At 46.0% G+C, this 27,991-nt stretch overlaps 1 protein-coding gene and 1 non-coding gene across 2 annotated transcripts in view; one reads left to right on the top strand and one right to left on the bottom strand.

The window, feature by feature from the left end:
* The window catches only part of spint2 (serine peptidase inhibitor, Kunitz type, 2), a 25,332-nt gene extending 13 nt beyond the window's left edge, over positions 1-25,319 (top strand). The window contains 14 exon segments of the mRNA XM_075472677.1: positions 1-285; positions 287-563; positions 2,434-2,604; positions 14,458-14,595; positions 14,790-14,813; positions 16,007-16,168; positions 19,340-19,477; positions 19,670-19,693; positions 21,331-21,492; positions 23,508-23,570; positions 23,677-23,844; positions 24,116-24,160; positions 24,233-24,341; positions 24,416-25,319. The exon segment at positions 1-285 is cut by the window's left edge and continues 13 nt beyond it. Of these exon segments, the coding sequence (XP_075328792.1) occupies positions 136-285; positions 287-563; positions 2,434-2,604; positions 14,458-14,595; positions 14,790-14,813; positions 16,007-16,168; positions 19,340-19,477; positions 19,670-19,693; positions 21,331-21,492; positions 23,508-23,570; positions 23,677-23,844; positions 24,116-24,160; positions 24,233-24,341; positions 24,416-24,509 (1,725 nt within the window). The 5' untranslated portion in view covers positions 1-135 and the 3' untranslated portion in view covers positions 24,510-25,319.
* Positions 17,251-17,340, bottom strand: trnar-ucu (transfer RNA arginine (anticodon UCU)). Its single transcript is given in 2 exon segments — positions 17,251-17,286; positions 17,304-17,340. It is a non-coding gene; the product is annotated as a tRNA-Arg (tRNA).
* Positions 25,320-27,991: the final 2,672 nt, after the last annotated feature.

Below are 27,991 nucleotides of genomic sequence, written 5' to 3'. Positions count from 1 at the left end.
CGACAACAGAACGCCACCAGACGCGGAAGTGAGAGGACAAAGGCGCGCGGGCTGTTTGTTGCTGGTGTTCGGGTCTAAGTTCGGTTTAGTTCGGGTCTAAGTTCGGTTTAGTTCGGGTCTGTTCGGTATCAGCTGATGCTCAGGATGATGTTCAGGACATGGACCCCCATGCTCGCGGCGCTGCTCGGGCTCTGTTTCCTGGTCCGGGCCGAACCGGCGCGCAGCTGCGAGTGGGACGGGTCCACGGCCCGGGATCAGGGCCTGAGCCCGGCCTCGGTGGAAGCCGGGGGCGCGGCTCCTGGACCTGTCCGAGGAGGTGCGGGACGCGGAGGGCTGCCGCGCCGCCTGCTGCCGGGACCCGGCCTGCGACCTGGCCCTGGTCGGGTTCCCTATGGACGGAGGCCCACAGTGCTCGCTGGTGAGCTGCGTGAGCCGCGGCCGCGACGTGTGCGCGCTGCAGCGCAGCTCCCAGTTCCAGGTGTTCCGCAGGAAGGCGCGCGGAGGGGCCGCGCACATCGAGCCGCGGGGGGCCGCGGAGCCGCGGAACAACGCCACCGACAAAGGTAAGAGTATTGAGTATTGATTATTGATGAGAGGGTCACATGGTGCACTCTGATGATGATGCGTTCAGACAGATTGATCACTGATGGATCGATCAGCTGATTAATTGATCAGCAGATTGTTTTGATCAGAAACTGTTGAGCTGGATCAGAACCAAAGATCACCAGTTCATCATGTTTGGGTTTAACTTCCTGCTGCTGGGAAACTCACCTGCTGCTTCCTGATTGGTCGGTGAAACTCACCTGCTGCTTCCTGATTGGTCGGTGAAAAACAGGAAGCCAGCTCCCCTGTGTTATTGTTACTGAGTATTTCAGGTATTTTTCTCTCTGATCAGTAACTCTGACAGACTGACGCTGGGGGTCATGTGACACAACGGACCAATGAGGGCGGTGGAAGCCGGCAGCTGAAGCAGTGATGATAACAGTCAGAACCAGTTGTTGTTTCCTGGCTCAGCGGGGGCTCAGCGGGGGCTCAGCGGGGGCTCAGCTCTCCAAACAAAGCTGTGATTGGCTGCTGTGTGTCTAAGGTGTGCCTCCACCAGCAGCTTGTTGTGTAACTGGACTCACCTGGTGGGGGGCTGAGCTCAGAGAGGTTCAGGTACGGCTGGTCGGGCCGGTTCTACAGGTCTGACACTCACCTGTGTCCTCTCAGAGCAGGGGGAGGGGCTTCCTGTTTATCACACTAATGTTTGAGCAGTGAGTCATCAGGCCTCAGATCAGCCGCCTCAGGCCTCAGATCAGCTGCCTCAGATCAGCTGCCTCAGATCAGCCGCCTCAGGCCTCAGATCAGCTGCCTCAGGCCTCAGATCAGCTGCCTCAGGCCTCAGATCAGCTGCCTCAGGTCTCAGATCAGCTGCCTCAGGCCTCAGATCAGCTGCCTCAGATCAGCCGCCTCAGGTCTCAGATCAGCTGCCTCAGGCCTCAGATCAGCTGCCTCAGGCCTCAGATCAGCTGCCTCAGGCCTCAGATCAGCCGCCTCAGGTCTCAGATCAGCTGCCTCAGGCCTCAGATCAGCTGCCTCAGGTCTCAGATCAGCCGCCTCAGGCCTCAGATCAGCCGCCTCAGGCCTCAGATCAGCTGCCTCAGGCCTCAGATCAGCCGCCTCAGGCCTCAGATCAGCTGCCTCAGGCCTCAGATCAGCCGCCTCAGGCCTCAGATCAGCCGCCTCAGGCCTCAGATCAGCTGCCTCAGGCCTCAGATCAGCCGCCTCAGGCCTCAGATCAGCTGCCTCAGGCCTCAGATCAGCCGCCTCAGGCCTCAGATCAGCTGCCTCAGATCAGCTGCCTCAGATCAGCCGCCTCAGGCCTCAGATCAGCCGCCTCAGGCCTCAGATCAGCCGCCTCAGGCCTCAGATCAGCCGCCTCAGGCCTCAGATCAGCCGCCTCAGGCCTCAGATCAGCCGCCTCAGGCCTCAGATCAGCTGCCTCAGATCAGCTGCCTCAGGCCTCAGATCAGCCGCCTCAGGCCTCAGATCAGCCGCCTCAGGCCTCAGATCAGCCGCCTCAGGCCTCAGATCAGCCGCCTCAGGCCTCAGATCAGCTGCCTCAGATCAGCCGCCTCAGGCCTCAGATCAGCCGCCTCAGGCCTCAGATCAGCCGCCTCAGGCCTCAGATCAGCCGCCTCAGGCCTCAGATCAGCGGCCTCAGGCCTCAGATCAGCTGCCTCAGGCCTCAGATCAGCTGCCTCAGGCCTCAGATCAGCCGCCTCAGGCCTCAGATCAGCCGCCTCAGGCCTCAGATCAGCCGCCTCAGGCCTCAGATCAGCCGCCTCAGGCCTCAGATCAGCCGCCTCAGGCCTCAGATCAGCCGCCTCAGGCCTCAGATCAGCCGCCTCAGGCCTCAGATCAGCCGCCTCAGCTTGTCTCTCTCTGCAGTGCTCTGTCTCCTGCCGGTGAAGGTGGGCTCCTGCCGAGCTGCCTTCTCCAGGTTTTTCTACAACGTGACGGCTGGGAGCTGCAGCGGCTTCATCTATGGAGGCTGTGAGGCCAACGGCAACAACTTTGACTCTCAGGAGGAGTGCGAGGCGGCCTGCAGCGGGGTCACAGGTGAGTTCCAGTTTATACGAGTCAGGCTGAACAGGTGACCTCAGCGGGGAACTGACCTGAACGGTCTCCATGGAAACGGTGAACAGAACTGATGCTTTATTTTTTTTCCAACAATATTTTTATTATAATTTTTTTACAGATATATCTGCCATATAACATAACCCACACAGTCAACAAGACAAACAAACGCCCTCTTAGATGCACATCTGCTTACAGTCCTTAGGTATACAAAGATAATAGTCCAAGGGTGAGGCTCCCTTGTTTAACATCATCCAACTTTATTCTTGTCTTTAGCTGGCGACTTCATCTTGAGACAAGTCCACAGTCTCAACAAAATTCAGGAAGGGTCTCCAAACTTTCTCAAATAGTTCCTTTTTCCCTTTTTGGAGATATGTTATCCGTTCCATAGGTAAAGTCTTCAGCATGTGCCTGGCCCATTGTTTGATACCTGGCCCATTGTGTGATACCTGGCCCATTGTTTGATACCTGGCCCATTGTTTGATACCTGGCCCATTGTTTGATACCTGGCCCATTGTTTGATACCTGGCCCATTGTTTGATACCTGGCCCATTGTGTGATACCTGGTCTTGTTGTTCTCTTCCAGAATAGTGCTATCAGTCTTTTAGCTTCTAATAGACACATGTCTATCAACAGTTGTTCACATTTGGTATACAAAGGTTTTTTGGATACAAACCTAAAATTAGAAAAAGTGGATCTAGTACAACCTCTTTTGAGACAAGGTGTTCTACAGTTTCTTTTATTGCTTTCCAAAATTTTTTTCATTTCCCTACATTCCCAGATACAATGAAACAAAGTCCCTCTTTCTTCTAAACATTTTGTGCATATGTCTGGTATACTAGAATTGTAGCGGTTTAATCTGACTGGTGTAATATAGATTCACATTAACCATTTGTACTGCAATAACCTCAAGCGAGAGTTAACTGTTTGTTTCTGAGCCCTTGTACAGACAGATTTCCAATTTACTCCCAGATCCGCTTTCCAGGCTTCCAGTTTCAGTGTTGAGTTCTCTGGGGAATTCAAAACCATAAAGTTATAGAATTCTGAAATCGCACCTTTACTTGTGCTATCTTTGCATGCAATTCTTTCTAGCCGGGACTTTGGTGGTTTGGTTAAGTCTTTATTTTTTGTCCTAATGTAGCTTCTGAGCTGAAGGTATTTAAAGAAGTACTTTTTAGTTATATTAAATTTCTGCCTGAGCTCTACAAAAGACATCATGTACATTGAATTTGCTTGATACAAATCCTGAATTTGATCTATTCCCTTTGTGGCCCATTGTTTAAATACATAATCTGCTCTTCCAGGAATAAAATCTTGGTTTCCCCATATTGGAGTAAACTGTGATAACATAACTGGTTCTTTTGTGAATTTTTTTACGTCATACCATATTTTGATCATGTCTTTAACAATAGGATTTGCTGTTTTTCCCAACAATCTTGGGACTGAATCAGAAAACATATACAGAGGTAGAGGTGGGCTTACCGATTCAGATTCCATTTCTGTCCATTGGGGGACGTCCCCGGCATTAAAGTAGTATCTAATAGTTCTAAGCTGGGCTGCCCAATAATACCACTTAATGTTCGGACACCCTAGTCCTCCCTCACTGTGAGGTAAGTGCAAGAGCGACATTCTAACCCTCGGCCGCTTATTTTGCCATAAAAACCCAACAATCAACTTTTTGAAACTGTCAAACCAGCCTGCAGGAGGCAGCAGAGGGACATTTTGAAAAACATACAATACTTTGGGGAGTATTCATTTTGTAGCTGTTGATCCTGCCAATCAGTGATAAGGGAAGAGGCATCCATCTATTGATGTTTTCAGTGATTTCTTTTGTTACACGTTTGTAGTTTTTCTTAATAATCATATCTAGATTTGAAAATATTTGAATTCCTAAATAAGTGAGTTCTTTGACTACCTTAAATTCTGAACTTAATTCTGGCAATATTTCTTTTTCATCCAATAGTAATAAAGAAGATTTAGTTTTATTTATATTATACCCTGAAATGTGACCATATTCCTCTAATAAATTAAGCACACTTGAAATAGATTCCTTTAAGTTTGAAATGAACAGAATTATATCGTCAGCATATAGTGAAAGTTTGTGTTCTATTTGTCTAACTGTAATGCCCGTTATAGTTTTATGGGACCTTATTGCTATGGCAAGAGGCTCCAATGCTAAAGTAAATAATAAAGGGGATAAAGGACACCCTTGGCGACATCCCCGTATGATAACAATTGGTTTAGACACGTTTTTATTTGTCAGTATTACTGCTGTAGGATTTAAATATAATAGATGTATCCATTTTTTTAAATTGTTTCCATAACCGAAACGATTTAAAATGTTGAATAGATACGGCCATTCAACTCGGTCGAACGCCTTCTCAGCATCTAGAGAAAGAAGTGCAGCACCTGATTTAACATCTATGTCATGAATAACGTTTAGAAGCCTCCTCACATTATGTAGACCCTGCCGCCCCAAAACAAAGCCATTTTGATCCCTGTGTATCACTGAAGGAAGAGAGTCTTGTAAGCGCATTGCTAATATTTTACAGAGTATTTTTAGGTCAGCGTTAAGCAAACTTATTGGCCTCATATTCTCACATTTATTGCTGGGTTTCCCTGGTTTGGGTAACACAAAGATTAAAGCGTTTGTCATAGATTTTGGTAGGCCACGATTGCGATATGCCTCCTGTAACATCTCTAAAATGGGATTTATTAGTTGTTTCTTAAATTTTTTATAAAAGTCTATAGGGAACCCATCAGGCCCAGCTTTCTTCCCTGCCTTCATGGAGTCAATAGCCTTTCCCAGTTCTTCTCCTGTAATTTCAGCTTCCAATTGATCTCTATAGCCTTCATCTATCGAGGGAATAATTAACTTATTTAGAAATGAGTCGTGTTCATGTATAACCGAGGTGTCTTGAGAATCATACAGCCTTTCATAGTACTTTCTAAACTCTTCATTTATTTTGATTGGATCTACTAAAGTTTCCCCTTTATTATTAATAATAGAGGTTATGTTTTTTTGTACTTCCAATTGTTTTATTTGCCATGCCAAGAGTTTCCCCTGTTTTTCTCCTTGTTCATAAAATGATTGATTTAATCTTAATAAGCTGGAGGCCGCTCTCTCTGCCGATTCTTTTTCATATTGCGCCTTTAATAACAGCAATTCCTTCTCGGTTTCTGTGTTGTCATTTCTAAAAACTTGTGCTTCTAGTGATTTAATCTTAGATTCTAATTGTTGTCTGCTTTTGCGTTGCTCTTTAGAAGCTGTGTAACTAATTATATAACCCCTTAAGCATGCCTTAAAAGCGTCCCATTTTATACAGGCTGAAGTTTGTGTGGTGTTGATACTGAAATATTCGTCTATCTTTTCTCCAACATAATTAAGAAATTTCTCATCTTTTAACCATTTCTGATGTAAACACCATCTAGGAGGGTCTTTCATAAGGCTGTTGTTAGAGTATATTAAATTACAGGGAGCGTGATCTGATAGAAGTATGCTATCATAGCAACAATCAGTTATATTTGAGAGTAATTCCCTTGAAATCAAAAAGTAGTCTATGCGTGAGTACGTTCTAAATGTTCTTGAGTGGCATGAGTAGGTTTTTTTTTAGTGGTGGGCATAGATTAATTTTTTTAATCTAGATTAATCTCACTGAAATCTTGAAATTTATCTAGATTAAAATGGCTCATTCAGAATATGCGTGCTACCCAAGTAATGACTAAAAATCAGTCTTTGAGACCGGGTTTCTTAATACAGGGGGTGCATTAAACCAGGGGCTCATTTCCTGTTTCCAAAACCCATCACTGATTGGGGGGGGCCCATTCAGAGAATTTTGTCCGGCGAAATTTTGGGGAAACGGGCGCTTTTAGCGGGTGAATTTCTATCTTAACGTGATACTGAGATGCGCAATATGGCACTTTAGGCTTGCCATAGCGTTGTGTGCAGTGCGTCTCTGTTGCGTTGTGTGCAGTGCGTCTCTGTTGCGTTGTGTGCAGTGCGTCTCTCTTGCGTTGTGTGCAGTGCGTCTCTATTGTGTGCAGTGCGTCTCTCTTGCGTTGTGTGCAGTGCGTCTCTATTGTGTGCAGTGCGTCTCTCTTGCGTTGTGTGCAGTGCGTCTCTGTTGTGTGCAGTGCGTCTCTGTTGTGTGCAGTGCGTCTCTGTTGTGTGCAGTGCGTCTCTGTTGCGTGCAGTGCGTCTCTGTTGTGTGCAGTGCGTCTCTGTTGTGTGCAGTGCGTCTCTGTTGTGTGCAGTGCGTCTCTGTTGTGTGCAGTGCGTCTCTGTTGTGTGCAGTGCGTCTTTGTTGTGTGCAGTGCGTCTCTGTTGCGTTGTGTGCAGTGCGTCTCTGTTGCGTTGTGTGCAGTGCATCTCTGTTGTGTGCAGTGCGTCTCTGTTGCGTTGTGTGCAGTGCGTCTCTGTTGCGTTGTGTGCAGTGCGTCTCTGTTGCGTTGTGTGCAGTGCGTCTCTGTTGTGTGCAGTGCGTCTCTGTTGTGTGCAGTGCGTCTCTGTTGTGTGCAGTGCGTCTCTGTTACGTTGTGTGCAGTGCGTCTCTGTTGCGTTGTGTGCAGTGCGTCTCTGTTGCGTTGTGTGCAGTGCGTCTCTGTTACGTTGTGTGCAGTGCGTCTCTGTTACGTTGTGTGCAGTGCGTCTCTGTTGCGTTGTGTGCAGTGCGTCTCTGTTGCGTTGTGCGCAGTGCGTCTCTGTTGCGTTGTGTGCAGTGCGTCTCTGTTGCGTTGTGTGCAGTGCGTCTCTGTTGCGTTGTGTGCAGTGCGTCTCTGTTGCGCCTCACGCGCTTGATCATCTCGAGGCTGGAATTCCACCGTGTTGGAACATCTTGCACGAGCGGCTCCTGAACTTACCCAAGGGAGGTTTGCTGGACTTTCAGCTCGTCTGCGTTGGCCGGACTGTGTTTGAAATGTCCCACCATCTCGCAGTGACATTACAATCGCTCTCTGTACAACATGTGCAACACACGGCAGATGCTGGAAGGGCAGTATCCTCCCTGCGGCCACCATATCAGGAGCGCTGTCTGTTCCAACAGAGCAGATTTTGTCAACTATCCCCCACAGATTAGCGACCTCCATAAACTGCCTAGCACAGGCTTCTGCAAAGTGGCGTTCTTCTGTTTTCATCACACCTAACGGCAGACAAAGTACATCGGCCTACACCCGAGCTAAATATCAAGGTAAAAGTCATCACAGTTTGCTTACCTATTTTGACCCAGTTCCCAACCCAACTTTGAGAATAGATTAACGGCGATATTTTTTATATCGCCCGATAAGACTCTCAAATTATCGCAGCACGTTAACGCCGATAACGGCCCACCACTAGTTTTTTTTATTAGGTTTTAAGTGTCTCCAGATATCTAGCAAGTCTAATTCTTTCATGAAATGATATATTGTTTCCCTACTTCTGGTGTGTGTTTGGTCAGCTCCTGAAGCCCTGTCCACAGTTCCAATCACCACCTATAATGTATTTTCCTGACAGCGATGAAAGGGCAAGGAAGAAATTAGTATAGAAAACATCATCATCAGAGTTGGGACCGTACACATTTACTAAGTTCAGAGTTTCTTGTAAGATGGATCCCTGAATAATCAGATATCTCCCCATTTTATCTCTAATAACATTTGTGACCTGAAAAGGAACAGAATTATGAATTAGGATCATTACTCCCCTGGCTCTTGAAGTAAACGGAGCTGTATATATTTCCCCCTGCCACCTCCTACGCAACTTCACACTTTCTTCCTCCAAAAGATGGGTTTCTTGTAAAAATACTATTCTAGAATTTAAATCTTTCAGTTTGTTCATGACTTGTTTGATTTTTTTCTACAGTTCCAGGATGTGCATTTAATTTCTGTTCTCTGCATCATGTCAACCTAAATGCTACTGATGCGATAACTCTGCAGATGCGTCCAAGAGGGTCAACAAAAAGAACTGAACAGTTAACAGACACCCATAAACCCTGAATTACATGAACAAACAAAACCCGGTTCCCAACCAAAAGGTCAGACCCTCCCAACATTTTGCTTCCAACCACTGGCATGTAGAGATCCTTATGATCTATTTTTTCGTTAACTAATTTATATTTTACCACCACCACCAAGTAAAAATAAATGTATGTATTGTACCAGACCTTCTCCTGGGTTTCCAACAATCTATTTATCCCTTTACAATTAAGGTGATCTCTAGTATGTATAACAAAGGTTGAACTTCCTAATAGAATAGTGAACTTAAAAGTATGAGTTATATATAATAAAGTATTTTTAAAGAGTCCAGCTTCACTTTATACATTGTGAACATAACGATGTCCTAACAGAAAAGTAAATGTAACAAAGAGATGCACCTACGCTACAATCTAACGGCATTGGATCTATTCAGTCACTCTGATGCACTAAACTGTCCCCTCTGAATCCGATCGATGAACGTTTGGACCTCGGCTGATGTGCTGAACCTGAAAGTTTCCCCTTGGTACGTCAGAATCAGTTTAGCCGGAGGGATGATGCCATGTCTCAGCCCGAGCTCGCGGAGGCGCATGCGGACTCCATCGTACTGCTTGCGCTGTTTGTGTATCTCCGTAGCGACATCGTTGTAGAGTTTCACCCGTTGGTTCTTATAGAGGATATCCGTTTTTTCCTTGCTTGCTCTGAATACTGTTTCCTTTTGTTTATAGTTAAGGAACCGCATTATTACGGTTCTTGGGGGAGCTTCTGCGTTTCTTTTCGGGCCGACGCGGTGGGCTCTTTCGAGAATCAGCGGGTTTCTCATGGCAGGCAAATCCAACACTTCTGGTAACCAGCTTTCCAAAAATCCACACACATCAGAGCCTCGCGGTCATACCCGGAAGCACTGATGCTTTATTAATCCCCAGAAGGAGATTATAAAGTGAAATGGATTTAAATCCTGATGATGTCATCAGTGTTCGAAACTGCATACTGCATACTACATACTGCATACTACATACTGCATACTACATACTGCATACTACACACTGCATACTACACACTGCATACTACACACTGCATACTGCATACTACACACTGCATACTACACACTGCATACTGCATACTACATACTACATACTACATACTGCATACTGCATACTGCATACTACATACTGCATACTACATACTGCATACTACACACTGCATACTGCATACTACATACTGCATACTACATACTACATACTGCATACTGCATACTACATACTGCATACTGCATACTGCATACTGCATACTACATACTACATACTGCATACTGCATACTACATACTGCATACTACACACTGCATACTACATACTGCATACTACATACTGCATACTGCATACTACATACTGCATACTACATACTGCATACTACACACTGCATACTGCATACTACACACTACATACTGCATACTGCATACTGCATACTGCATACTACATACTGCATACTACATACTGCATACTACACACTGCATACTACATACTACATACTACATACTGCATACTACATACTACATACTACATACTGCATACTACATACTACATACTTACATACTGCATACTACATACTGCATACTGCATACCGCATACTGCATACCACATACTGCATACTACATACTACATACTGCATACTGCATACTGCATACTACATACTTACATACTACATACTGCATACTGCATACCACATACGACATACTGCATACCACATACTGCATACTGCATACTCATTCGATCAGACAGTATGCAGAGCGTTTACCCACAATGCATTTCGCTCCTGCCCGAGCCGAAATCAGCCGGCCTGAAGCTGATTTCCCTTAAGCTCTAAACTCTGTAAACTTTAGCAACATTTGAAACATTTTCAGGTGAGAAAGTAGTCGTTTAGATCCCCAACGTGTTGAAAACCTGACAAAATACCGGCTGTTTACCATTTTGTTCCCACGAATTCGGCGCTACTAAAGCTAGCCGCAGTGAGCTAACGCACTTCCGGTTATTTTCACAAAATAAAATACCCGTTGCCTTTTTTATCATAGGGAAAGCCATTACCATACAATTGGTGCTTTTGTTTTGAAAACAGGAAGTGAACCTACCCTCGTTGTAGCTAGCTTGAAACTGCCGTTTTGACAGGAAATGACGATCGGCGACGTCACGTTACGTTGCATCTTGGGTAGTTTGAGTATGAGTAGTAACCTCATGATGCATACCCAACATTTAGGAGAATCTAGTATGCATCCGGGAACTTAAAAAAAGTTAAAGTTAGTAGGAGTAGTAGGAGAAGTAGGCGGTTTCGAACACAGCCCGTGTTTGTTTCTGGATTTCTTTCAGCTCCCTGAACTCTCAATGCATCTCCTGTCAGTGGAAGCTTTGACCAATCAGGAGTCGGTGTGTCCCACACAAACTTCCAAAAGTGCGACTCTGGTGGGACTCGAACCCACAACCTTTGAATGCCTCCTCAGAGCTGACTAGAAGTCCAATGCGCTATCCATTGCGCCAAAGCTGGGGAACAATAGTCTGTTAAGGGGGGGAAGAAGAGAGGGGAAAGAAAGAGGAAGAAGAAAGCGGCTGATCCCAGAGTCGCGAGTTCGATCCCACCAGTCGCATATTATGTTTTAATGAAACGGCTCAAACTATAGTATAGTTTTAAAGTACGTATAAAGTATATAAAGTATGCATATTTCCTAAAGCATTTTCTGAGTGAAGTGAGTGATAAATTGTTCCTAGTTTATGCATAAAATTATTACTAATATTTCAGAATCAATAGCAGCTCATATTTATTCACAGTAAAAGATCATAGACCTCATCTGTTTTTAAAGAGCATAATATTTATTTGTCAACAACAAAAGGAGTGACTTAAACAATTTTTTTTAACCTAAAAAAAACTAAAAACTGTGAACAATCTTAGCATTTACTCCACAAATTTATAAATTTTAAAGTTGGATTGTAGTATATAAAACACATGTAGTATCATCACTAAAAAAAATAACCCTCTGTGAAATAAATTAAAAGATTGAGAGGTCTGAAACAGCAGTAACTATATACAATTAAAAAAAGTTTGTAAATGTTAAAAAAAGTATAAATGAGTACACACTTATGTCTTCTTTTTAATTTCTTCCGGCCACTGCTCTTTAGTTAGAGTTTCACCAGAGGGACAGTAAATTTGCCCTCTACATTGGCTGTGTCCTGTTGCAGCAATTCTGAACTGCCCGCATTTTTTGCACGTGTTGTGCAAAACTTTGCGGGTCAGTTTTCGGGGTGCTCTATTAGTGGAGCCTGCTAAGGGAGCCGGAGCAGGAGCCTGTGGAGGAGTGGCAGAAAACGTCCAAAAACTCTGTGTCTGTAGAGTAGTGGGGATAACACCAACCTGTGAGGCCTTTTGGGTGGGAGGGAGAAGCTGCCGCTGTCCTGGTGGATTTGTATCATCTGTAAATTTTAGCTTTCTTTTTAATTCGGTCTGTCCCACAGTGTTAGGTGTTAAACTGTAAATATGTGTTGGTTCTGAATGTGGTATGGCATAATGGGGACGTATATTGGCGGGGAGAAGTGGGTCAGCAGCTACAGAAAACCGGCTAGGAAGTTTTAGCCCTTGTTGCACCACAGCTGTTTCCTGCCTTTTCATCAAATCAAAATCAAATCAAATTTATTTGTATAGCACATTTCATGTACAAACAGTTCAAAGTGCTTTACATAAAATAAAAGCGTTGCAGCAGGGAGTGCAAGAAGCATTAAAAATTCAAAGAATATAAAGAGAAACAAATAAAATCATTTAAATGAATTTAAAAACAAGCAACAGTCTAGATAAGTTAAAAGATAGCGTGCAGATTTCATGCATAGACACATGAGAACAGAAATGTCTTTTCACCCTTTGATTATGCCACTTAACCAGGGTGGTGTAGCTCACATCCACCAGCTGCAAGGACATGAAAGCATTAAAAAAATCAATATCAATAATATTTCTATACCAACAATAATTACAGTCAATTACCTGTCTGTCTGTCTGTCTGTATTAAAAGGTAGCTGTTTAGCTATATTAATACAACGTTTGTTTGAATGGAAGGATATTTAAGAAACAATATAACTTGATACTTACTGTAAGACTGTTTAAGTCGGCAGAGACAACGGTTCGATGAAAAATCCCTCTTCTGTAACGGCTAACTTTTATAATCCTCTAACCTAACGATAACAAAGTCTTTAATTTGTTTTTTTGTTGGTTTTGTTGGAGGAGGGGGAGCGGGAGGGGAGGTCAACTCCAAGTTAGGGCTTCACCTTGATTGGCCAATTTCCATTGTGAGCTCGGGCGTTGATAGGCTCGGTCCATTGTGAGTTGGTGAGACATTGGCTAAACCGTTCAATGTGAGAATGGAGAAGGGCGAAGCCTATTGGAGGGGAGATGCAGAGTGTTTCTCTTTAAAAGTTCCTACAGAAACAGAGGAAAGGCTGAGCAAAGGAGGTCGGGTAGTGAAAACAACTTGTTGAACATCTTTATGAGCCTATAAGGTGGATTCTGGGTCCAAAGTGATTTCAAGATTATAAAAAAGAGTCTTAAAGAACTAAAGTAACAAAGAAAACCAGTTTGAGGCATAAATGGGAGAAAGAATCAGACAGCAGCATCTCAGGGGAACTGGCCTAAAGCACAGACTTCCTTTCATTAGTTATTAATCAGTCATTAATACGGAAGTATTGATGATATTCAGGATCAACAAATAGAAAATACAAATATTAAAACACAATATCCACCAATGCTTCATATTGGCTGTTGTTGGACAATACGTCCACCAGAGGGCAGTGCAGAGTTCCTTCACTGCCTTTGGACTTTATGCTCCGTCTCCTCCAGCTGTTCTTTATGCTGCGTGTACACCAAGAGCGACCCACGCTACCTGGTAGCGGAGGTAGCTGGAGAAGCTTCGCTTGAGAATTTGCTTTGGTAGCTTTGTTCGCTCGTGACATCACATTTAGAATGTTCAATTCCCCGCGAAAAAGAACAAAGGAGGAAAGAGAGGGCAGGGACACGAATAAACGTGTTGTTATTTACAATTTGTTATACAAGATATACATCACGTTACAAATTATGTAAAACTACATTAGGTACACCTGAGAGCAGCAGGAATAGCAGCTGTGAAAAAGAAACTAAATTCGAAATAAAATCCGAAATAAATCCAAAATAAAGCTTAATTGCAGTGAGAAAGGTATGCGTGGGGTTACTACACTATTGTATTGAAGCACTCGACACGGCAATTGCAACAGTCTCAGGATTAAATGAATATTGTTTGGATAGGAACCAAAGTTTACACGTCTGTTTCCGCAAACCCCGCGGATTGTCGGACCCCTACAATCTGTGGATTCTCATTGGTTTTCGCCGAACCGCGTCATAGCTCATTACCATAAAGTTAGCTTGAGTTTAATCGCTGGAATTCGCTCTGGTAGCGCAGTTAGCTCACCCTCCATAGAGAAATAATGATTTCCGGCGCTCAGGTAGCGTAGGTCGCTAATGGTGTACACGCAGCATTAGGAGCTCTCTGTTCCCATGGCAACGTTACATCATAGTTGTGTTTGGAGGGCCTCACACTTTCACCCAGTCTCTCTTCAGAAGGTTCTGGGGTTAGGGTTCAGATGTGGGCTAGGGTTCAGGTGTGGGTTAGGGTTCAGGTGTGGGCTAGGGTTCAGGTGTGGGCTAGGGTTCAGGTGTGGGCTAGGGTTCAGGTGTGGGTTAGGGTTCAGGTGTGGGTTAGGGTTCAGGTGTGGGCTAGGGTTCAGGTGTGGGTTAGGGTTCAGGTGTGGGTTCGGACTCAGATGCAGAACCTGAGATGGTTCTGGACTCGGGGGAAACCATGTGACCCATCTGTCTGGTTTTTTTTCCAGGTTCGGTTCTTCCTGAGGACTCCGCTCCTGCTCCTGCCCAGCCGGCTGCTAAAGCTCCTCGGATGGCTCCAGAAGGTCCGTCAGAGTCCGATCCGTCAGAGTCCGATCCGGCAGACTCTGCCCCGGCACATAGAACCGGTACTGCCTCTGACTCACTGATCAATAACACCGATCAATAATGCCTGACCACTGCCTTCCACTGTTACAGAACTATAGGGTCCAGGCTCGGTTCCATGTGCTGATTAAATCCAGGGTGTCAGTCTTTGGGTCGGGGTCTTGGTCACATGACGGATGAGCTCACACTAACTTTGGTTTGTTTCTGTCTCCTGCAGAGATGTCAGCTGGAGAATTTGCTGGTAGGTTCACCTCATTATTACTCTGTGGTGTTGGTCTGGGGGAGGTCCTGGACCTGGACCTGGAGCCATTTCTCTGTTTCGATACACCTGACTTAAACATACCTGTCTCAGCTGGAGTAGAGCTGACCAATGAACACTGACATGTGTGTTGAACACCATTCAATTCAGTTTTATTTATAAAGCGCCAAATCACAACAAATGTCATCAACAATACTGTCCAATTCATTGTAATCATAATCCAATCGAATCCAATGAATTAAATTCAAAATTAGTCCAATAGTTCCACAGAGAGGGGCCTTATAACTGAAGGCTCTGCCTCCCAAACTGGCAGCTGGTTCCACAGAGAGGGGCCTGATAACTGAAGGCTCTGCCTCCTAAACTGGCAGCTGGTTCCACAGAGAGGGGCCTGATAACTGAAGGCTCTGCCTCCCAAACTGGCAGCTGGTTCCACAGAGAGGGGCCTGATAACTGAAGGCTCTGCCTCCCAAACTGGCAGCTGGTTCCACAGAGAGGGGCCTGATAACTGAAGGCTCTGCCTCTGTCTAATAATGTTACCTAATGGAAGCATGTATAAAGTGAAAAGAATCGGTCCAAGCACAGAACCCTGGGGAACTCCATGACACTCTGGTGTGTGAGGAAGATTCTTCATTTACAAGAACAAACTGAAATCTATCAGATAAATATGACTTAAACCAGCCTAATGCAGTTCCTTTAATCCCAATAACATGTTCAAGTCTGTGTAATAAGATACTGTGATGGACCGTATCAAATGCAGCACTGAGATCCAACAGGACAAGCACAGACACAAGTCCGCTATCAGAGGCTAAGAGGAGATCATTGGTAACTTTCAGCAGTGCAGTTTCTGTGCTATGATGCACTCTGAATCCTGACTGAAACTCTTCAAACAGATTATTTCTGTGTAAGTGATCACAAAGCTGAGCTGCAACTATTTTTTCAAGAACTTTAGACATAAAAGGGAGATTGGATATAGGTCTATAATGAGCTAACACTTCTGAATCAAGAGTAGGTTTTTTAAGTAAAGGTTTAATTACAGCAACCTTAAAAGGCTGAGGTACATATCCTGTCAACAAAGACAGATTGATCAAATCCAATATGGAAGTATTGATTAAGGGGAAAACCTCCTTTAGGACCTGACCTCCATGCCATCACGGCGTGTGCTTTTGTCCAATCAGAGCGTTGTGAGGCGGCGCCTAAGACGGGTCCCTGCGAAGCGCTTCTGACGCGCTGGTTCTACAACCAGAAGACGGGCAGCTGTCAGTCCTTCATCTACGGAGGCTGCAGAGGGAACAAGAACAACTACCAGAGCGAGGACAGCTGCAAGGCTGCCTGCACAGGTGAGCTGCTCCCTGAATACACATCTGCACCTGCGCAGGTGTCAGACCAGGTCAGACCAGGTATGTGGACAGTCCATCAGTGGTTTAATGAGAGTATGGAGGCTCTCCAGGACACACCACTGACTGGCTGATGTTCCGGGAGGCGGCAGATGGGGACATCAACGAGTATACAGACACTGGCTGTGTTCGAAACCGCCTACTACATACCGCATACTACATACTGCATACTACATTATACATACTGCATACTACATACTGCATACTACATACTACATACTGCATACTGCATACTGCATACTACATACTACATACTACATACTGCATACTACATACTGCATACTACATACTACATACTACATACTGCATACTGCATACTACATACAGCATACTGCATACTACATACTCATCGATCAGACAGTATGCAGAGTGTTTACCCACAATGCATTTGGCTCCTGCCCGAGCTGAAATCAGCCGGCCTGAAGCTGATTTCTCTTAAGCTCTAAACTCTGTAAACTTTAGCAACATTTGAAACATTTTCAGGCGAGAAAGTAGTCGTTTAGATCCCCAACGTGTTGAAAACCTGACAAAATACCGGCTGTTTACCATTTTGTTCCCACGAATTCGGCGCTGCTAAAGCTAGCCGCAGTGAGCAACGCACTTCCGGTTATTTTCACAAAATAAAATACCCGTTGCCTTTTATCATAGGGAAAGCCATTATCATACAATTGGTGCTTTTGTTTTGAAAACAGGAAGTGAACCTACCCTCGTTGTAGCTAGCTTGAAACTGCCGTTTTGACAGGAAATGACGATCGGCGACGTCACGTTACGTTGCATCTTGGGTAGTTTGAGTATGAGTAGTAACCTCATGATGCATACCCAACATTTCAGAGAATCTAGTATGCATCCGGGAACTTAAAAAAAGTTAAAGTTAGTAGGAGTAGTAGGAGAAGTAGGCGGTTTAGAACACAGCCCGTGTTTGTTTCTGGATTTCTTTCAGCTTCCTGAACTCTCAATGCATCTCCTGTCAGTGGAAGCTTTGACCAATCAGGAGTCGGTGTGTCCCACACAAACTTCCAAAAGTGCGACTCTGGTGGGACTCGAACCCACAACCTTTGAATGCCTCCTCAGAGCTGACTAGAAGTCCAATGCGCTATCCATTGCGCCACAGAGCCTGCAGGCTGAGGGGGAGCGGTCGGGTTATGGAGGGTCAGAGTCCACCAGCTGCCGGGTCGGGTTACACTTTCTAAAAGAAGAACAGAGTGTTTCTCTTTAAAAGTTCCTACAGAAACAGAGGAAAGGCTGAGCAAAGGAGGTTGGGTAGTGAAAACAACTTGTTGAACATCTTTATGAGCCTATAAGGTGGATTCTGGGTCCAAAGTGATTTCAAGATTATAAAAAGAGTCTTAAAGAACTAAAGTAACAAAGAAAACCAGTTTGAGGCATAAATGGGAGAAAGAATCAGACAGCAGCATCTCAGGGGAACTGGCCTAAAGCACAGACTTCCTTTCATTAGTTATTAATCAGTCATTAATACGGAAGTATTGATGATATTCAGGATCAACAAATAGAAAATACAAATATTAAAACACAATATCCACCAATGCTTCATATTGGCTGTTGTTGGACAATACGTCCACCAGAGGGCAGTGCAGAGTTCCTTCACTGCCTTTGGACTTTATGCTCCGTCTCCTCCAGCTGTTCTTTATGCTGCGTGTACACCAAGAGCGACCTACGCTACCTGGTAGCGGAGGTAGCTGGAGAAGCTTCGCTTGAGAATTTGCTTTGGTAGCTTTGTTCGCTCGTGACATCACATTTAGAATGTTCAATTCCCCGCGAAAAAGAACAAAGGAGGAAAGAGAGGGCAGGGACACGAATAAACGTGTTGTTATTTACAATTTGTTATACAAGATATACATCACGTTACAAATTATGTAAAACTACATTAGGTACACCTGAGAGCAGCAGGAATAGCAGCTGTGAAAAAGAAACTAAATTCGAAATAAAATCCGAAATAAATCCAAAATAAAGCTTAATTGCAGTGAGAAAGGTATGCGTGGGGTTACTACACTATTGTATTGAAGCACTCGACACGGCAATTGGAACAGTCTCAGGATTAAACGAATATTGTTTGGATAGGAACCAAAGTTTACACGTCTGTTTCCGCGAACCCCGCGGATTGTCGGACCCCTACAATCTGTGGGTTGTCATTGGTTTTCGCCGAACCGCGTCATAGCTCATTACCATAAAGTTAGCTTGAGTTTAATCGCTGGAATCCGCTCTGGTAGCTCGGTTAGCTCACCCTCCATAGAGAAATAATGATTTCCGGCGCTCAGGTAGCGTAGGTCGCTCTTGGTGTACACGCAGCATTAGGAGCTCTCTGTTCCCATGGCAACGTTACATCATAGTTGTGTTTGGAGGGCCTCACACTTTCACCCAGTCTCTCTTCAGAAGGTTCTGGGGTTCGGGTTCAGGTGTGGGCTAGGGTTCAAGTGTGGGTTAGGGTTCAGGTGTGGGTTAGGGTTCAGGTGTGGGCTAGGGTTCAGGTGTGGGTTAGGGTTCAGGTGTGGGTTAGGGTTCAGGTGTGGGCTAGGGTTCAGGTGTGGGTTAGGGTTCAGGTGTGGGCTAGGGTTCAGGTGTGGGTTAGGGTTCAGGTGTGGGCTAGGGTTCAGGTGTGGGTTAGGGTTCAGGTGTGGGCTAGGGTTCAGGTGTGGGCTAGGGTTCAGATGTGGGCTAGGGTTCAGGTGTGGGTTAGGGTTCAGGTGTGGGTTAGGGTTCAGGTGTGGGCTAGGGTTCAGGTGTGGGTTAGGGTTCAGGTGTGGGCTAGGGTTCAGGTGTGGGTTAGGGTTCAGGTGTGGGTTAGGGTTCAGGTGTGGGTTAGGGTTCAGGTGTGGGCTAGGGTTCAGGTGTGGGTTAGGGTTCAGGTGTGGGTTAGGGTTCAGGTGTGGGCTAGGGTTCAGGTGTGGGTTAGGGTTCAGGTGTGGGTTAGGGTTCAGGTGTGGGTTAGGGTTCAGGTGTGGGCTAGGGTTCAGGTGTGGGTTAGGGTTCAGGTGTGGGCTAGGGTTCAGGTGTGGGTTAGGGTTCAGGTGTGGGTTCGGACTCAGATGCAGAACCTGAGATGGTTCTGGACTCGGGGGAAACCATGTGACCCATCTGTCTGTGTTTTTTTTCCAGGTTCGGTTCTTCCTGAGGACTCCGCTCCTGCTCCTGCCCAGCCGGCTGCTAAAGCTCTTCGGATGGCTCCAGAAGGTCCGTCAGAGTCCGATCCATCAGAGTCCGATCCATCAGACTCTGCCCCGGCACAGAGAACCGGTACTGCCTCTGACTCACTGATCAATAACACCGATCAATAATGCCTGACCACTGCCTTCCACTTACAGAACTATAGGGTCCAGGCTCGGTTCCATGTGCTGATTAAATCCAGGGTGTCAGTCTTTGGGGCGGGGTCTTGGTCACATGACGGATGAGCTCACACTAACTTTGGTTTGTTTCTGTCTCCTGCAGAGATGTCAGCTGGAGAATTTGCTGGTAGGTTCACCTCATTATTACTCTGTGGTGTTGGTCTGGGGGAGGTCCTGGACCTGGACCTGGAGCCATTTCTCTGTTTCGATACACCTGACTTAAACATACCTGTCTCAGCTGGAGTAGAGCTGACCAATGAACACTGACATGTGTGTTGAACACCATTCAATTCAGTTTTATTTATAAAGCGCCAAATCACAACAAATGTCATCAACAATACTGTCCAATTCATTGTAATCATAATCCAATCAAATCCAATTAATTAAATTCAAAATTAGTCCAATAGGGGCCTGATAACTGAAGGCTCTGCCTCCCAAACTGGCAGCTGGTTCCACAGAGAGGGGCCTGATAACTGAAGGCTCTGCCTCCCAAACTGGCAGCTGGTTCCTCAGAGAGGGGCCTGATAACTGAAGGCTCTGCCTCCTAAACTGGCAGCTGGTTCCACAGAGAGGGGCCTGATAACTGAAGGCTCTGCCTCCCAAACTGGCAGCTGGTTCCTCAGAGAGGGGGCTGATAACTGAAGGCTCTGCCTCCTAAACTGGCAGCTGGTTCCACAGAGAGGGGCCTGATAACTGAAGGCTCTGCCTCCCAAACTGGCAGCTGGTTCCACAGAGAGGGGCCTGATAACTGAAGGCTCTGCCTCCCAAACTGGCAGCTGGTTCCACAGAGAGGGGCCTGATAACTGAAGGCTCTGCCTCAGTCTAATAATGTTACCTAATGGAAGCATGTATAAAGTAAAAAGAATCGGTCCAAGCACAGAACCCTGAGGAACTCCATGACTTACTCTGGTGTGTGAGGAAGATTCTTCATTTACAAGAACAAACTGAAATCTATCAGATAAATATGACTTAAACCAGCCTAATGCAGTTCCTTTAATCCCAATAACATGTTCAAGTCTGTGTAATAAGATACTGTGATCGACCGTATCAAATGCAGCACTGAGATCCAACAGGACAAGCACAGACACAAGTCCGCTATCAGAGGCTAAGAGGAGATCATTGGTAACTTTCAGCAGTGCAGTTTCTGTGCTATGATGCACTCTGAATCCTGACTGAAACTCTTCAAACAGATTATTTCTGTGTAAGTGATCACAAAGCTGAGCTGCAACTATTTTTTCAAGAACTTTAGACAAGAGTAGGTTTTTTTAAGTAAAGGTTTAATTACAGCAATCTTAAAAGTCTGAGGTACATATCCTGTCAACAAAGACAGATTGATCAGATCCAATATGGAAGTGTCAATTAATGGGAAACCCTAACCCATAAAACTCTTTCAAGAGCTCATATTCGTGTTATTAATTGACCAAAGATGACTGTAAAGCTGTCATCAGGTATTCCATCATGTCAATTTCATTTCTAATAATTTTTGAAGATTATATGTTATTTCTTGTAAAAAAAAAAAAAAAAAAAGTTATAAATAAACTTGTTAAATGTAAAATCATTTTCTTGTTGACTCAAATATAATAAATATAATCACCTTTAACCACAATGAAATACATTTTTTAAATTCATTGCAAAAACACATTGATTCTAATTGGGGTCATTTTTGACCCCACTCATGGAAGAGTGTAGGTATCGTTCGTTCATGCATCCAAGGGTTAAGACGTGACCTCCATGCCATCACGCCGTGTGCTTTTGTCCAATCAGAGCGTTGTGAGGCGGCGACTGAGACGGGTCCCTGCAGGGCGGCTCTGCCGCGCTGGTTCTACAACCAGAAGACGGGCAGCTGTCAGTCCTTCATCTACGGAGGCTGCAGAGGGAACAAGAACAACTACCAGAGCGAGGACAGCTGCAAGGCTACCTGCACAGGTGAGCTGCTCCCTGAATACACGTCTGCACCTGCGCAGGTGTCAGACCAGGTCAGACCAGGTATGTGGACAGTCCATCAGTGGTGTAATGAGAGTATAGAGGCTCTCCAGGACACACCACTGACTGGCTGATCATCAACGAGAACACAGCCACTGTTACTAGTTACATTCACCACTGCATTGATGATATGGTTCCCAGGAGGGCTGTCCGGTCCTTCCCCAGTCAGAAGCCCTGGGTTGATACAGCGGTCCGGGCCAGCCTCAGAGCCAGGTCTGCCGCCTTTAACTCAGGGGATCCTGATCAGTACAGGAAGGCCAGATATGACCTTTTGAGGTCCATCAAATCTGCTAAAAGGACCTACAGGACCAGGGTGGAGACCAGCTACCATTGCTCTGACCCCAGGTGCATGTGGAGTGGACTACAAGCCATCACAGAGTTCAAAGGGAGGGGCTGCAGTGAAACCCAGTCCTCTGCACTACAACCAGACCAGCTGAACGCCTTCTATGCTCGCTTTGAGAAGCACAGTGACCCCCCCTGTAGTGGAACTACCTGATGACAGCAGTATGCCTACTCTGTCTGCAGCGGAGGTGAGGCAGGGCCTCAAAAAGGTCAACCCTCGCAAGGCCCCGGGCCCCGATGGCATTTCAGGTAGGGCCCTCAGAGGGTGCGCTGACCAGCTTTCAGGGGTCTTCAGTGATATCTTCAACCTCTCCCTCAGCCTATCCGAACTCCCCACCGGCTTCAAGAGGACCACCATCGTCCCTGTGCCTAAGAACACTAAAGCCACCAGCATGAATGAGTATCGCCCGATAGCATTGACCTCTGTCATCATGAAGTGCTTCGAGCGGCCGGTCAAATCATTCATCTGCTCCTCACTGCCTCCCACCCTGGACCCGATGCAGTTTGCATGCCGGTCCAACAGGTCCACAGACGACGCCATCGCCCTGGACCCGATGCAGTTTGCATACCGGTCCAACAGGTCCACAGACGACGCCATCGCCCTGGACCCGATGCAGTTTGCATACCGGTCCAACAGGTCCACAGACGACGCCATCGCCCTGGACCCGATGCAGTTTGCATGCCGGTCCAACAGGTCCACAGACGACGCCATCGCCCTGGACCCGATGCAGTTTGCATACCGGTCCAACAGGTCCACAGACGACGCCATCGCCCTGGACCCGATGCAGTTTGCATGCCGGTCCAACAGGTCTACAGGTGACGCCATCGCCCTGGACCCGATGCAGTTTGCATGCCGGTCCAACAGGTCTACAGATGACGCCATCGCCCTGGACCCGATCAGTGTGGTTGGGGAGCTGCACAGCCATGGACCATAAGGCCCTACGCAGTGCGGTCCAACCTGCTGAGTGCATCATGGGTAGGAAACTCCCAACCCTTCATCTACCACACAAGATGTCTTCGTAGAGCTGGCAGAATCCTCAAAGACTGCCATCCTTCAGACTGTTCACCATGCTGCCTTCTGGTAGGCGGTACAGAAGCATCCGGTCTCGCACCCGCAGAATGGAGAACAGTTTTTTTCCAAAGGCCATCAGGCTCCTAAATGGACTAAAATGCACTCTCATCACTTACACACTCAACACTTACACTTATACTTTACATACTTTATACTTTACACATGCCTACCTCCTCTGCTGTTTGCACCACAACATGCAATATTGCACAATATTATATTTTTATCTTATGTTCCTAGGTTAGTATAGGTCTTAGATTAGCATAGGCTATCATGTGTATTATATGTTCAGTATAGCTCTAGTAATTAGCATAAAATGTATATTTTGTAGTATCCATATTTATTGTTACTGTCTTTGTCAGAGTACTTATGACATGACACGTTACGGCATGTTATGTCTTGTTATGTCCTGTTATGGTAGCTGCTGTACGGTGTCCTGTCCTAAGAATTTCAGTGCCCAGTCCGACTCTGTTGTTCTGTGTATCTGACAATAAAAGACTTGTAACAGATTTTAGACGGTCACTGATAACAGCTGTGCTTGTTGCAGGAGTCAAGGTCCTGCCGTCCTCAAAGAAAGTCTCAGCTGAAGGTGAAGGACCTGCGAGCACAGGTGAGTCCGTCACGCCACCTGAACATCTCTGCATCGTTAGAGGCGTGAGCTTCCAAATGGCTGCGGGTCCAGGTGCATTGTGGGTAATGAGTTTTGTCCGTCTCAGCCCACTGCAGGTTGAGTCCAGACTGCGGGCCCTGCCGCGCCGCCTTCACCAAGTTCTACTACGAGTCAGACTCCGCCTCCTGCCAGCCCTTCCTGTTCGGCGGTTGTCGAGGCAACGCCAACAGGTTTGACTCCAAGGAGGAGTGCATGAGGAGCTGTGGCGGAGATGGTAAGACCCCCTTCCCCTACCTGCCTGGGGTGGTCGGTGGCGTAGCGGGTTGAGCAGGCGCCCCATGTTCAGAGGCTACAGTCCTCGCTGCAGCTGCCCCGGTTTCAGTCCTGCATCGGACGGCCCTCTGCTGCATGTCGTTCCCCCTCTCTCTGCCCCCTGCTTCCTGTCTCTCTTCAAGTGTCCTTTAAAGGCATAAAAGCCCCAAAAATAAAGCGTCTGCCACATGTATAAACCTGTCTCACCTGTCCTGTCTCACCTGTCCTCTCAGGTACCTTTGATGGTCGGGGTGTTTCTCGCAGCAGGTGGACAGCAGGTGAGTTTCTGCTCTGAACCCTGAACCCGACCCCCCCCTTCCCCGGTTTGACCTCTGACCTTCCTCCTCCAGCCTTCTTCCTCTTCGCCACCCTGGCTGTTATCTCCGTCCTGCTGCTGGCGGCGCTCGTCTTCACCACGCTGAGACGCCATCGCCTGTCTCGCCGCACGTCTTCCGTCAGGTGAGCATCCAGCCGAGAGCAGTACCTCTGGTTCTGGTTCCGTTTGGGTCTCACTGCGTCTTTCTGTCCTTCAGCGATAAAGAAGAGCTGCTTCCAGAACCGGATGAGCTGTCCTCTCTGGACTCCCTGACGCTTCCAGAGGAGCCCAAACCAGAACCAAAGGCCTAAGGGTTCCTGTGGGGTCCTGGATCAAGCCGGGTCACCGGGGTCCAGCACCGAGGGATGAATGTATTTTAGGGTCAGCCCACGTCAGAACTGAACCTTTCTGAGTTGTATAGTAACCTGATGGGCTTCAGTTCTGAGGCGGTTCTGACCTCTCTGAGGTGGTCCCACACGGATTAAATGTTATATTAAATGGTCTGTTACCGATCAGTCTATTGATCAGCACTCATTGATCCTCTTCAGGGGATCAGTTCCTCTCTTTTTCTTGGTACCTCCCTCAGACCCGCCTCCAGATCATTTGGTTCCACATCATCAGATTACTGATCAGATTATTGATCAGATTACTGATTGATTTGTTCTCTGTTTATATTAGTGGGTTCAGAATTGAACTGAATGTTTCTGACAGGGGTCAGAGTTTTTAAATCAGGGGTCCAGCAGCTGGTTTGGATTTTTGAGCTTTTATGGATAGGGTCGGGTGGTTGAGGGTAGGGACTATTTCCTGCCGTAGAACAGCGTGTCCCTCCTCACGGAGCCTCTGATTGGCCGTCAGCAGCAGCAGATGTGGAACTGTTCCTTTAATCGGTGATGACCATGTGATCCCTGAGCTGGTTGGGTCTGAGTTTCTTTAAATCTGGGAAATGAACTGAAGTGTGTTCTTTAAGATGAAGTAAATGTAAATGAAGGTGTGTCTTTTATCAGTAATCAATCAGGTTAAATTCACAGATCAATCAGATCAGCATCTTATCACTTTATTGATTATTTTATTGATGATTTTATTGTTGCTTTTTAAAAATAAAGTTTTATTCTCTTCTGAAAGTGTTTCCTGTGTTCAATCATCAGGGGGGTATTCCACGAAAGTAGCTAAAGAAAGCCAGGCTGTAGCCGGAAAGCCTCGCTTGAACTAACACCATCTCCCAATTAAGCCTGAAGTCGTTCCACGAAGACATTTTAGCTGCATCTCAGCGAGGCTTCCACAGCCTGGCTCAGTGCGAGGCTTCCACAGCCTGGCTCAGTGCGAGGCTTCCACAGCCTGGCTCAGTGCGAGGCTTCCACAGCCTGGCTCAGTGCGAGGCTTCCACAGCCTGGCTCAGTGCGAGGCTTCCACAGCCTGGCTCAGTGCGAGGCTTCCACAGCCTGGCTCAGTGCGAGGCTTCCACAGCCTGGCTCAGTGCGAGGCTTCCACAGCCTGGCTAAGTGCGAGGCTTCCACAGCCTGGCTAAGTGCGAGGCTTTCATAGCCTGGCTAAGTGCGAGGCTTTCATAGCCTGGCTAAGTGCGAGGCTTTCATAGCCTGGCCAAGGCCCAATCCCAATTCACCCCTTGGCCCTACCCCTTACCCCTTCCCCTCCGTTTTGCGCGTTCACGTGAAGGGGTAGTGTTGTCCCAATACTCTTCCAAAGCCCTTCCCCTTAGCCCTACCCCTCCGTTGTAGCCCTTGAAACGGAGGGCTTCGGCCAGGCAGACTCCGTTTGAAGGGGTATGATATATTTCCCAGAATACAACGCGACTAACGGGAGATCGCGAGTCTTTTTAAAAATTCACCACACAAATGTAAGTTGTTCTATTTTTTTGCCATAATTTAACTGTTTTAACCGTTTTAGGTTGTGATAACTGGTGTATTGTGTGAGTTTAACATGGTGGCAATGTGTAGTTATTTTCTGCTATAAACGCACATGGGAAAAGTCGCTATTTTACATGGAGTAATCGGTCAATGCATGTGAAGGTGCTGCGAAAGAGTTGTCGTTTTTTAAATTGTAACACGAGTATGTACAAGCAATGTCGTTGGTTAACCATAGAGAAGTTCCTTTTGAGTGACATGAGCGTCATTTCGCTACCTATTATCACAAGTATTCATATACGTGACTGATTCACAGGGACTCGAGCACAAAGAGCCTGATCAGGTTTAGCGCCGAAAACGAAGATCTGTTTCTAAAGTCATCCCCATCCCCAAAAAGAAGTAGGAAGTCCAATCCCATAATGGATTACCTGATACAGGAGAGCCTGGAGGAGCAGAAGCACCACGAGCAGAAAATGTGTTTACATAAAGCATGCTGAACTGTCTCTGTATGAGATGTACAGCACACATATACTGGCCCTGCTCACTTTATTAATAACCCAATAATCGACACGCATCATCATACTTTGGGACTATATTATCCTGTGTGTGTGACCCACATATTATTTTTTCACTGTTACATCTCAACAGGAGCAATCCTAACAGCCAAAAGCGTACCTGGCAGCAGGTGAAGGTAAAGTACAGGAACATGTTTCAGAGTGGTAAGTAGCCTTTGAAGAAATGTGTTTGTCCAATAAAGAGAGCACCAAACTAGATATGAACACAAGAAACTGAAAATAAAAAAGATCAAGCTAGAGATTATGAAACTGGAGAGGGATGTTAGTATAAATTCAGATAAAGGAGAAGGTCATAGGTTGAACTGTATTTAATTCTGTTTTCTCTCCACAGCTTGAGAAACATGTAATAATAATTAAACAATTCAACACAACTTGAACTCAAACTTGTCATTATTGTACGGTTCATGCAAAGTGTTAGAAATGTGTTTTTACATTTATATTCACAGTGGGGTGCCATGACCTAACGTGTGGAAAGTTATAAATCATCTCTGTCCATTCAGCCTTCTTACACTTGCTCTGACTTAAACTGCTACTGTGTCAATGCTAAATTATGAAAAGGAGTTCTGACTCACACAACAACAAGGATCAAAGGAAATATGTGTCCCTGTACAGGTCCCTCACTGTGTCAGGAGAAACTGAGGCCTTTCAGGCACTGGAACCTGCAGGGACTCAAGCAAGAAAAGACTTCAGCCTGAAAAGTTGTCCACAAGACAAAATGTATGAAATATGAAGTATACTATTCATTTAAGATGGCTCTGTCAGAAGTCGGCCATGGTGCCTGAGAAGTTTAAGCAATGAACCTGGATTTAATTTGGCCAAAGGTCATTTCTATCCGTGCCCTTGTTGTAGCATGTGCATGTGCATGTGCATGTGCATGTGCATGTGCATGTGCATGTGCATGTGCATGTGCATGGTGGACTGCCCTCTCCGCCCTTGTTCCTGGATCAGGATATGCAGTGCTTAATTTGTAAAGTGGGAGGTGCCGGAACGCAGAGGGGGGGTGTTATAGGTAAGGGAACAAAAAAAATACACTGCCTACAGACGATGTTTCCACATCAGGTCAATTTTTATTTGTATTACAGAACGATGTAACACTGCACCGCATAAGTGCGGAATGTAAAAAAATATATATACTGCAACATTTTCACTAGTAGCAATCATATCTGTCCGTTAAATTAACGGAAGAGAGAAACAAAACAGCAACAGGCTTGTGGGAATTACGATTTCTACGAAGTTACGATTTCAATATAGATTTGCAGACAAATTAAACCATAGACCACCCAATAATCAAACACAGCATGGAAAGATATATTCCTCAGCCATGGAAAACTCTTTTTTTTTTCTGTGTAAACTGGG

The sequence above is a fragment of the Odontesthes bonariensis genome, chromosome 9 (genome assembly GCF_027942865.1).
Source record: "Odontesthes bonariensis isolate fOdoBon6 chromosome 9, fOdoBon6.hap1, whole genome shotgun sequence".
In the NCBI taxonomy this organism is placed as follows: domain Eukaryota; kingdom Metazoa; phylum Chordata; class Actinopteri; order Atheriniformes; family Atherinopsidae; genus Odontesthes; species Odontesthes bonariensis.
The sequence above is the reverse complement of the archived record's forward strand: the minus strand, read 5'-3'. Positions and strand labels throughout refer to the sequence as shown.